This window comes from Uloborus diversus, chromosome 3, assembly GCF_026930045.1.
Source record: "Uloborus diversus isolate 005 chromosome 3, Udiv.v.3.1, whole genome shotgun sequence".
NCBI lineage: Eukaryota > Metazoa > Arthropoda > Arachnida > Araneae > Uloboridae > Uloborus > Uloborus diversus.
In genome coordinates this window covers 104,427,130-104,440,052 of record NC_072733.1, presented here as the reverse complement: position 1 = coordinate 104,440,052, position 12,923 = coordinate 104,427,130, and the positions used below count along the sequence as shown (strand labels likewise).

The 12,923-nt window shown below is 32.8% G+C and overlaps 1 protein-coding gene across 2 annotated transcripts in view; it reads right to left on the bottom strand.

Moving 5' to 3' along the window:
• Positions 1-12,923, bottom strand: part of LOC129219426 (14-3-3 protein zeta-like) — a 91,360-nt gene that overhangs the window by 53,144 nt on the left and 25,293 nt on the right. For both annotated transcript variants that reach the window (XM_054853826.1, XM_054853825.1), the window contains one exon: positions 2,710-2,833. In XM_054853826.1, coding sequence (XP_054709801.1) covers positions 2,710-2,833 — 124 coding nt within the window. The remainder of the gene's footprint in view (positions 1-2,709; positions 2,834-12,923) is intronic.

The following is a 12,923-nucleotide window of genomic DNA, read 5'->3' as shown; positions in this document are numbered from 1 at the left end:
ATGAATTATCTGCACAATTGTATTTGATCCTCATTGATTTGGAGGCTTTGCTATAAACTAAAACTTTAATCTAAAATGCAGTTTCCTACCAACTTCTCATTTACTAATATTTATTTATTTTTTGAAAAAAAAAAAAAAATCAAAAACAGATTTAACCCTCTGACTGTCCTGGGTCATGAGTAAGATGCATGAAATTCTTCCATGTGAATTTATTTTGGGAGTAATTTGCCATGTAAATCAAGAGCCCTACCTTCTGTCAATCCCTAGCTACCACCCTGTGCCTTGGATTGCTTGACAACGAACATTTAGCATCAGAAAAATAAGTGTAAAATGATCTTGAAAAATGATCTTGAAAAGTGTTCGCTAGGGCCTGATAGGACTTTAAAACCATCAGAGAGTTAATTGTTTTTCATAGTGTGCAGAGTTCTATTTATTTTAATGAAATAATGAAAAATGCCCTCTCCCCCTTTATACTTTAAAACTCGGCAACAGTGGTGGCCACTGGCCAGTTGGAAAATGTCTGAGCCTTGACCTTTACAAGGGACTTGCGTATTTTACGAAAGTTTAAAATGAAACTAATAATGCTGCAGATTATTTTCTACTACCTAAAATAGTGTTGCAGACTGGCTAGAAAGTTTTTGCTATTGGGACAGCCTTTAGAAAAATTAAGTGAGAAGAAACAGCTTTTAACAAGTTCCAATGATGGTAAAAAACTTATATTTCAAAGATATTTTTAAGGGTTTTATAAAGTTAGAACACAGTGTATGGAAAATTTAGTTGCTTAAGAGTATTCTTATGTTCTAATTCGTATGCGCGTCACAGAATGATATCAAATTTGTGCTTTAATCAAACATAAGGGTTCATTAAAAATAAAAACTTAGCATTTTTTATGTTTTCCCAATCACATGTATGACATAAATATTAGCCTAGTAGTTTCTGTTACAACAATTTCCATTTTCCCCTCAATCTTGTTGATGCATTTGGAGCAATAAATCAGTTAACAAATAACAAAGTATTTCAATCATGTTTAACTATGCATTTGCTTGAATAAATGAGCTGAAAAAAAAAAAAAACTGTAGAGTTTATTTTTTTTAAAGATTAATTTAAGAAATCGATAAAAAATCTTCTGATGGGACTGATTGCTGAGAGACATGAGCTTTCACTTGCTTTCATATTTTTACAAATTCTTGTGAATTGTGCGAGCAAATTGTATTGCTTTTAACCATACAAAACTTGTAAATATGATAATTGGTTAATGAGACTTAATTTCACCCCAAGAACCTGTGCTGTAATTCTGGGCAAAGTTTACTTGATAGAAGAATTTAATGTCTCCCATATTACATTTTACCTCTTGAAAATAATTTGACTGAACATTTTCACAAAACAGTGTAGTTAATGGAAATGTAGCTGATTATTTTCTTCTTTTAAGCTACTTTACTCCTTTGAAAATGTTTCAAGAATTAAATTTAAATAACCATACTAAATAACCAAAAATAAAACCAAATAATTCAAAGATGCCAAATTATAGGATTTTTAATTAAATCTCACTCCCATATTACTATTTTTTTAAGAAATAAAAATGGTTTAATTTTTTATTTAATTTAGAAAGTTTTTAAAAACTATTTTAAATGTTGTCAAACCGATTACAATGATTTTGTCATACCAAAATCTTCACAGAATAAAACTTTGATCAAACTTAAAAATTGTACTCTTATTCAGGCTTGCAAACATTATACTTTTTGAAAGTTTAATGTATTTCCATTGAAAAATGCATTTGCTATGGTATAAGATAAAAAGTGGGTGTTTAGGATACTGACATTTTTGTCTGATACAAAACAATAAATACCAATCATTAGTTACACTTAACTTTAAAAGAATACATTTAACACTAGAAATATAACAATATTAGTTATTTCTAATTTTAAGATCATTATTTGCATCTGCTTTGTTGGAGACTATTTTTCCGAATATCAGTATCCCACCTTATTTAGGTATTGTAGAAGTTTTCCGCTTTTATTGACCTTTTCCTTAAAAAATATACTTTTTAATGTCATAATGACTCATTAATTCGTTGACCCTTTAACCATCAAATAAACAATTTAAATGGAACTATTTCATTTTTAGAACCACAAAATTGTCAAGCATTTGTTTTTGAAGAGAGTCTTGAGAATACAAATAAGATGAAATCTGATTTCGGACGCTGTATTAGAATGAATGATTCAGTTTAGATGTTCTAACGGACATTAAAATGCCATTGTATCGATGGAGTAGCAAACGGGACTTAAGGCACAACTCACTATAAGAGAAAGCTCCCAGTAAAGAATGGTCATTCTAAAGAGCAATGACTGTATTACAATAATTTTAGGTTCAAAAAAAAAAAAAAAGATAATTTTTATGAAAATGTACTTTAAAATTTCATAAACCTCATATTATTACCTTTTATTTGTTATATTACTTGTAGCAACATAGCAATTTTTAAATTTCAACCCTCATGGTCCACTTTTTCAAGGAATTGCCTAACTCTTGATGGGGAAAACTAGAATAACTTTTAACGACAAAATTCAGAATTCAAGTGTCTAACCACTCCTAAATTATCTTTGTGCATTTTTCTTAACTTGACATTTGTTCGTTTAATTAACCTTTTTTTAAACCTTAAAGAACATTGGTTTATAAATGATTAAAATGAACATTTAAAAAAAAAAGTATTACTTGATTTTTGATCGCCAGAAGCCACTTCAGCTAAATATCTGTAATAATCTCCTTTCATCTTGAGGTAGAAGACTTTGCTTTCCGGATTGCTAGCTTTAGGAATCAAGAACTTATCCAAAAGACCCTTAAAAAGAGAAAAAAAAATCCCTAATTTTACTAATAGACAGAATAAAAGTTTGCAAGTAAATGAAGTTTGAACTTATTATCAATCACGACTTAACATAATAAAACTCACATGGAAGTCATAACCCCCGTGGCAGAAAGCTGCCGACACGCCGACATTGTTGCAGAATGAGAGAGTTTGTGCAGAAAGATTTTGCACTAAGGAGGGAAAAAAGGGATAGGGGGAAAAAAGGTCAGCATTAAAATCATTCTGCAGAACAATACCAAAGGATAATCGTTTCTCGGTAAAAAATGTAACTGGACTATGAATTAAAGAAAAGGCCTGATTTCTTACGAAAAATAAAATAATTGCGACATTTTACAAAAAAAAATTTGGCGAGCGCCAAATCGAGCGATCATTGACGACTGGTAGTCTGCAACATCTGAGATCAGGAGGTATGGCATGGATAGAAACCAGTTCTAACCAGAACTTCTCACCACGTGGAACGATTTTAAAGCAACCCTATGTTGATCAAGAGTGGCTGGCAATGTACATGTTTGTATTTGTTTGTGTGAAAGACTTGTGCCAACTTGCTTTTTTTCACCTCTGTTGAAAAATTAATTTTAGCCCTTAAAAAATTGCTTATTTGCAGTGTCGCAAGTTACAAGAACAGAAAACAGATGGAATACTTGATAAATTGTATTCTATTTTGGACTGGCCAATAGTTATTTAGATAGGGGTGCTAACATGAATGAAAATCTTCTCTCTTTGGAGGAGTTTTAGATTTTTTTTCAAAATGCATACTCTAATTAAATTATTTTTTCTTCGTATGGAAAGGGAACTTTTGTTTGCTCCAGTACTTGATTTAAATTCTTTTTTTTCACATGAGGGAGAGGGCAGGGGTGCCCACCTGAGGGGGGGGGGGTCATGGCGCAGACGGAGGCATTAAAATTTGGAGGAAGGGGGGAGTTTTGGGGGGTATTTTTTCAGAGGGGTGTCTCGACGATATTGAAGGGGGTTCGCCCTTGTCCTTAGGGGGGGGGCGATCCCGGAGTGGGATTTCTTTTTTGCTTTAGTATTTTAATAAAATCCTATTTTCTTCTGGGGGGGGGGGGGGTTGAATTTTCAATTTGTTCTGACTAAAATGCGTTAATTAAATTCATTTTCCTTTTGGGGAGAGGGGGATACTTCGTTTTAGTTGTGTAAAATGCATATTTTAATTTAGTTTTTTTTAATGAGAGGAGGGGTGATCCTTATTTTTTCAAATCACATGCATGTTTTAGTTTTTTTTTGGGGGGGGGGGGACACCAAACTGTAATGAATATTTTAATTAAAATTATTTTTTCTTCGGATCTTATTTCTTTGAGTATTGAATAGATGTTGCATCTGTATTTTTCTGGTATTCAGAACTACAGATAAGTAAGTGCTAAGAGACGAAGACTGAAAACTTAAATATGAGAGTTACATCTCTGTTTAAACAATCACCCCTGCTATAACAATAAATTACACTAGCATTACATAAATTAGCTTAATAATTTACATTACTTTTGGTTAGATTTGATTTTTTTCTCCACTTACCAATTGCTGTTACCATGGTGTTAATATTTACTATATAGATTTAGCTCAAGGTCACCCCCTTTTTTCTCCATAGCGAAAACTGAAAATCTGTTGGAAGCCCTGATACTGAGCTTTTATGCTTTTCGTATAAAGGAATTTACATAAAAAAGAAGTTGTGTGAAGTTCGTTAATAAATAAATTTTTCACTTTTGAAATGAACTGCACTAATGTTTGTCCATTAGTTCATTTTTCACTTCACAGAGCATTCTTACAGAAAGAAATTAGGCCCAGAAAATTTGTCTCAGAAAGTAAAATAAAATTCTGCCACAGGGGTCATAACAGAAAGTTATAGCTTAAGTCACACCTTGCTATAATCAAAAGATAGGGACCAACATCTAAAATCATTAATAGGCTTTACTCATTATATCAAGATTGGCATTGAAAAACAAACATTTTTTTTAATATGACCTTACAGATATGTTGCAATCAAACCACCCATGAAAAGTTTCCAAAACATACAAAAAACTATTTTAGTAATACAAATACATTTAATAGTTCCAATTTTTTTCCCCATTCGTTAAACTTATTTCTGTACTTTATAAAGGGAAGAAAATACCCATTATGCTACAAGTGTTGCAAAATCTCGCGAAGCACTGGAAAAATGAATACTTGCATTTTATCGTTTAACTTCACCTGTTCCATCAAAGTTGCGAAGTTAGACAACTTCCACTATCACAAGCAACATAATTGTTAAATTATATCTCCTAAAGCATTTTTAATCAAAAAGCAATATTTACCATTAGGTAATTGGCAACTTTGCTGATAAATAATCAGCAGAAAAGTATGTTTCAATAAAATTACTTAAAGTATGCATAGAACAAGAAACTATGCTGAATTAGTTCATAAATAATAAACTTAATATTCTACAACAAAAGGGAACATGATATTATAAATTGATAGTAGATAAAATATTTAAAAAGATTATATCATTCATTTTTAGAAATATTTTCAAATTAATAATTTTTTAAGTAGGAGATTACGTATTGGTTATGTACGGAAGGTCTATTTTAAGAGTTGAGAAAATATCCACAAATCAGATTTAGAAAAAAAAAAATTTTGAAAAAAAAAATAGAACCGACTTCAAAATTGCTTTAAAAAGTGAAAAATAATTTTATTCTTTAAATACCATCGATAATACTTTTAAACATAATTTTTGAAGTTGGCGCAAAAACGATCGATAAAATCATTCACAGCCATAACTCAACTACAAGTATAAATTTAACCAGGTCTAGTTTCTTCACTACCACATGCATTATGCATTAATGACAGCATATTTGAGTAACGATATAAATGTTTCGTTCCTAACTTTAGGTGATTTTTTGATAAAAATATGAACGAAGCATGGTTACAATGGATTTTACTTTTTGTTTTTGCGCCAACTTCAAAAATTATGTTTAAAAGTATTATCGATGGTGTTTAAAGAATAAAATTATTTTTCACTTTTTAGAGCAATTTTGAAGTTGGTTCCATTTTTTTTTTTTTTTTTTTTTTTCAAAATTTTTTTATTTCATTCTTTTTAGTGTAAATGCAGATATTTCAGTAAAAGTAAGAAGTTACCTAGTAAGAAGTTCGGCTCTATATCACTGTATTGCTTTAGAAAAGCCTTTATCCAAAATCATCATTACAATTACTATTAATGTTACTGTTATATGGCACCAAACGTTTATAACAATGAGTTTCATATTGTCGCGTAGATGAAGATAGCAAAGACAATGTGAAAGTCAAACTCGTGAATACTCGTTAGTCTCAACTCGAGATCTTTATTCAGAACCTCGAATGGACGTTACATCTCCTTGTATACAACTTGAGAAAGTGCTGGAACTTTCCAGACTTGGAAAGATACAGAAATTAATAGAACATTCGAGAAAATACGGGAAACAGTAGAAGCGAAATTTTAGTGAAATTCACTTTGTCCTAGTCGGGATTTGAACCCGGGTCGCTCGTGTGGGAGGCGAGAATTCTACCACTGAGCCACCGTTATCCACGGATGAAAAAGTGCGAACTTCGCTATAATATTTAAATTAATTAAATTTACTGTTTTTTGCCCATAACTTTTTTTTAAAGAACAAATATGGTCAAACAAAGTAATGGAACCTAAGTTGAGCCATCCCCTATCCATTAAAAAATGAATCATCAAAATTGGTTCACTAGGTGAGACGCTATGAGTGGACAAACAAAAAAAAAAACATACATACGGTATGAATTGATAACCGCCTCCTTTTTGAAGTCGGTTAATTATCACTACAAAACTTTAATAGCCTTTAAAGTATGTTCCTTGAGTTACAACATACTTCTGCAAGGGAGTTTTCCATGCTTCGTTCACTGCCTGAAAGTCAGAAAATGAAGCATCCTTCAGAACATGCATGCAATCTACTTGGACAGCATTTAGGGTGCAGTGGTTGCATTCTTTGAGGGCGGCTTAACTCTTTTAAGAAAGTTTCATTTCAACTTTCAAGGAGCGTATGAAGCACTGAAAACTCCCCAGCAGAATGTATTGATGCTCAAGGAGACTTAGTACTACTTAAGTTTTGTAGCAATATCTATAAAAACGTTTTAATATCATCATTACTTTAGGTACAGACCCTGTATGTATTAGACCCCCCCTTAAAAAAAAATTTGAGGGGACATTTCGATTCAAACTTTTTGTTTCTCTTTTTTTTTTTTTTGTTATTCAGCAATTGTACAGTCGGACCTCGATATTAGGTCACCCCTCGGGATTTCACGAAACTGACCTTATAAGCGGGGTGACCTTCTAACAGATTCATATATATTTTATAACGTGTTTAAAGAATAAACATGTATGTAAGCGATAAACATGTAAAAACATCAACTCTTTTTGAAGTTTAAAACTTCCAAAAATATCAGTAATTAGGCTATAATAGTTTAATAGACTTGAACCAATTAAAAACTTCGGAGTCGATAAGAAATTTTAAAATGATTTTTTAGAACTTTCATGTAGAGTAAAGCTGCTTACAAATATACCCAAACCAAGAACTGATGTCCAACTTACCTAACTTAATTCTGGACTAATGGGTTTTCTTGAAGCAAAATGGTTTCTAATTGTTTTCTGAAAATTTTCTTTGGCTTCTCATGACTGGTAAAAAAGTGCAATATATACACTCTGAGTGCCCTCATTATTGCTTTATATTTTAGTGTCACTGTCGTAATACTCACTTTCTATTACATTTGGTGCTACTCTACCTGTACATGCTACGTTAATAGAAGGAACACGACTTTCAACTTTTTAAAGATCGTATATAGCGAAAAATTCTTGGAAGCGAATCTATTAGGCACTAGTGCAGGACCATATATCGATATACCGTTGAACACCGGTTTCATGGCCATATCATAAAAACCGGTTTTTTGAAAACCGAACCCATGATATATCACGGCGGGCGGTATATCGTAAACGAAACAGGTGTCTTCGAATTCACCGACGCTAGAATCGGCTGCACGAAACCGGTTGAATAGCGATCTCTCCGACGGACGTTCGATTTGCCTGAAGATCGGTGATTCCCCTCCAAGATCTGCTGATTCCCGAAGACTACGCTCCCCCCCCCCCCTTCTCCGCCCGATCGCTTCCTGTTTATTGTTCCTATTGTTCTTTTTTTAACTTTCTTCTTAGTTTATGCTTAGACCGTTTGATGCAATTTATATCACTATAAGTTATATATAGTTAAAACTTATTCTGACAGGGATACTCACAGGGAGGAGAGGGATATAGGACGACTTGCGCCATCCAAAAAAAAAAAAAAAATGGACCAAGGGGGGGGGATAATTTTTTTTATTTAATTTTTTTTATTTATTTAATTTTTTGACTTATTTTTATTTTAAATTATTTATGTTGTTCTGTTTATATTTTATTTCATTTATTTATATAGTTTGTGGGTGTGTGTCATTGGCGTAGCACACAGAACATTTCTAATAAAATAATAATAATAAACCAATAATATATACAAAAATATTTAAAAAAATAAATGAAATAAGGAGATCTAAAAAATAAAAAAGGGAGAGGGTTGAGAAAAGGGGGGGGGGCGATTGGCACTCCTGTATTCTGATGTGATTGGCTGATTGGTATCTGAATAGTATTTTATAAATTTTAGAAATTGTCTATATAATGCCAAAATCTTTGATGCAAATGATCCCAAGGTGTTTGTTGTAACGCTCTTGTATTGTCAGGGGTCTGTCCAGGATTTTTCACAGGGTCCGTTTTTTGTGAAAAATCAAATAGTTTTGTGAAAATTAATTTGTGAAAAATCAAAGAATTTCGCAAAAAAAAAAAAAAAAAAATTTTGTTAAAACGAAATTTTAGAATTTAGAGATGGCACAAACTGCATCAATTAAACTTTAAGTTGAGTGTTTTCCTCTTCTATGACAAGAAAATCATTCTGGATTTTTTTTCTGATATTTGGCGCGGAGGGGGGGGGGGGGTTTGAATTATGTGAATTATGTTAAATTATACTAGATATATTTCTGTACAGTATTTAAAATAATTGTAACAAAAATATAAATAAATAAAACAAAATTCAGAATAGGGTTCAGCATTCAACTTTTTGACCCAAGACACTCTTAAAAAGCACAGAATTTCGTTTAAAACTTATAATAGTGTTCCCGCTAGGCCGTTTTTGAAGGGCGCAGCGCCCTGCCCTTTTCCATATCAGCAGAATGCGCCCTGCACTTCTTTTGGATCGCGAAATGCGCCCCGCCCTTTTCAAAAATAAGAAATTGCACCCTGGTTTTTAAAAAGATGCCTCAACCATCGTTTCGACCTGCCGCGATATCTGGGCAATTTTATTTGTCCAGCGATCGTCTGCAAAAACACCCATGTCTTATCCTTGTTCCCAGAATTTCACCCTGAAAACGGCCCCATAAACAAAAGGGGAAGCAAATACCTAGGCATAGAAGGGGATGAGATTCTCAGAATTCAAACAGGCTTATCAGCAGGAAACAAAGGCATGTTTTTCCTTCTACTGAGGGTGGGTTTTTGAAAGGTTGTTGGAAGGAGTAGGGTCCTCTGGGAAGGGAGAGATCTTTGTTTCATTCCTTCCCATCCTTGATCTTCTGAGAATCAACAATGAGAGAGGGAATAAATAGGACATTTTCCTAACATTTCAGCCGTTTGTGTCCGTTTTTCGTTTGCACGTGGAAATTAGGCTTAGCTAATTTTAGCGCATTGCTAGTGATTGAGTAGCAATCTTTTCACATCTGTTTCTGGAAAGTTTACTTTCTGATTGTTTCCTAAGAAGAACATAGTACAAAGCTCACTGGGTTAAAATACAAAGGTATTTCTTTAATAACTTAGATTTTTAACCCCCATCCCCAGCGCCCTCCCCGCATAAAAAAAAGCGTTAGAAATGGAAACATATCGCACTGACAAAGCTTTCTTGCAACTTGCTACCACTGCATTTTTGAAGCACTGCACACAGTATTTTAAGTTATTTATTCTATTTGAAGTGTAATATATTTAAAAAAGGAGAATTTACACTCATCACGATTTTGATGTCTACTAAAATACTTAATGGCACAATGCACATTACTAGGCAGTTTCTTTCGTAGGAAGGGGAGATCAGTAATTAAATACTGTTCTTAAATTGAAATTCAAAGGGTTTTGAAATGCCTAGAATTGTTTTAAACTCTTATTGGTAGTTAAAATTATGGCCTGAACAGTGTTGAAAAACTCTCAAAGCCAAGTTTCAGCATTAGCTAAATATTCCTATGGAGTGTGGAAAATGTGCTTAGCTTAGTTGGCATTTGTGTGTGTGGGAGGGGGGTTGAGCTAACCCTATTCTGTAGACAAGTGCGTTTTCTGGATGAAACCATATTTAACACTAAAGTCAGTGGTGACGGCGGTCAAGGGGGGAGGGGGTCATGGTGCAGACTTAGACTGTTTGAATTTTTGCAAGGTGTTTTAAGTGTTATTTCTTCTCTTAATTTTTTTTGGGGGGGGGGATGAGGGGCGGTGCTCTACTTTTCGAGTGGTGCATCATTGGTCTTGGGTGGGGGACACTGCGTTGAAATAGTGCCCTTTTTTAAAAAAGTGCCCCTTTCAAAGGCCAGCACCCTGCCCTTTTTTTTCCTAGAGTGAACACTACTTATAAATTCCGTGATTTTAACAAAAATAAAAAGATATTTCAATTGTTTACCTCTTAACAAAACGTAATAATCATCAAAAATTCGAAAAATCGGATTCCCATAGCGAATGCAGAGAGATCGCAATTCTCAAAGTGAAGGCATCAAAAGTATAAAAACGGCTTGTAAAAGAAATATTTTTGATAAAATTATTTTAAAATTGCATTTTAGAGTCCTATGATAACATATCATCAATATCTGTGAACACAGTTGACCCCCCAAAAAAATAAAATAAACCATCTATTCAGCATTTTAATTTTTGACTCCTAACAGAAAATGGAATTTTGCTTTAAAAATTTGAAATGAGAGTTTTAACTGAAATAAAGAGACTTTTCATTTATTTGAATCCTAATAAAGCGAAGTTAGCTTGAAAAAAGAACAAAATATGATTCTCATATCGGATGTTAAAAGATTACATATTTCAAAATGTAGACATCTAAAGAAAAAAAAACGGTAATTAAAAGAGTTTATTTAAAGTTAATCATCCTTGTTAGCATCGAAAAATCAAAACCCATATAATTTTCTCTCCAAAATAACAATTAAACATCGCTTCGCACTGCACCCTAAAAACGCAAATATTGACAAGCCGACAAAATGATGAGAATATTTTCTAATCAAGTCATTATAAAGGTTCAACGCCAGACGCTAAGTGGTGAAAGTTTTGAAGTTGGTAACCCTATCTGAAGCGATCATATTTTTTCCTCACCCTTGGTATCCCTTTGCAGTTCTAAGTTCATTTCGCAGATATATATTATTATTGTTTATTAAATCATGAGCGGAGAAAAGTGCTTACCAATGCCTTTTCAGAAAAGTTTACAACAACACTGCTGCTAATTAGCTGTGATAAAACAAACAACCATTATATTTATTTGGCAGTAGCATTTATTTATCGCTTGCAGGAGCATCGCAAGAGTGCCGATTTTTTTTTTTTTTTTTTTCAAAATTAGCCGATTTTGTATAAGCTGATCCCTCTAATTTGACTTAAAAAAAGGTTCCAAAAATTATCGGTTTAATACACAGAAATATGCGTTATTTTGCTTTCAGATTTGCTCTTTCAATAAACAATTTGTGACAGATCCGATCTTGTTTATCAGAATTTTGTGAAAGGTCCGTTTTGTTTGATCGGGATTTTGTGAAAGGTCCGTTTTGTTTGATCGGGATTTTGTGAAAGGTCCGTTTTGGTTGATCGTGATTTTGTGAAAGGTCCGTTTTGGTTGATCGGATTTTTGTGAAGGGTCCGTTAACGGACCCAAATATCCTCTGGCCAGACCCCTTTGTACCCATAAAGGTTGGGAAATTCTTCAAAACTCTTTTTTCGAATTGAAAAATGGAATTATTAGTATGATCCTGTAAAAAATGAGAGCCTGATTTTGATATGTATTTCATAAAGGTGTGGAGAAGGGATGCCAGGATAAGTCCCTCTCTATATGTATACAGCTGATTATACCGATATATCGATATATCATGATGTTTACTTTCTGATATATCGCGATATGGAAATCCAGATATCGTCCAGCCCTATTAGGCACTGAAATCATTTAAAGAAATCAGACACAAGTGACCTTATAAGCTATTAATGTATTAATACTTGACCATATAAACCGATAACACATAGCATAGAATTCCTATTCAATAAGCTGGGACTTTAGAAAAGTGAACTTACCTGCGGGGTGACCTCATAAGCGAGCGACTTTATATCGAGGTCCGACCGTATTCAGTTTATGTATACAATCACAATACACATTTCATAATTTTTTTTAATGACTGCTTTCTTCAATCAATAAAACTGTTAGCATTATACATTGTTTTTTTTTTTTAATGAACGCTATGAAACTTTTTTATATTGATTTGCACATAGATTTTATAAACAATGTTGCACGCATCTCAAGTGTTTCACACCCTACTTTCAGCATAGTGCTTTGAGATGCCTTGTAATTTTCATTGAACAGAAAAGGCCTGCATTAAATACTACTAAAAATAAGAAATTTGATGCTGAACTAGAAGTATCTTTGGACTGGTTCACTAACAAATATTTGGACTTTCATGTTTAGTCAACAATAAAAGGAAAACTGTCTTGTAAAGTTTGAACAAAATTTTGAAACATTACGAAGAAAAACTCTCCACATTGATAAAAAAAATCATTGCTTATAGAAATGAAAATTCAACCAATGTTGAAAAGGTGAAATCCACAAAAAAAGAAAAAAGTTGATGGAGAAATTTTAGAAGTAAAAATCATTACAATTAATCAATAGCCAAACAATCAGTAATTAGCCAATTTACTTATAGGTATATCCCAAATCAATATAGCTTTTAGTATAAGTTTTTTTAGTTTCACCTATTTTTCATTCACATGATAATTTCAGGT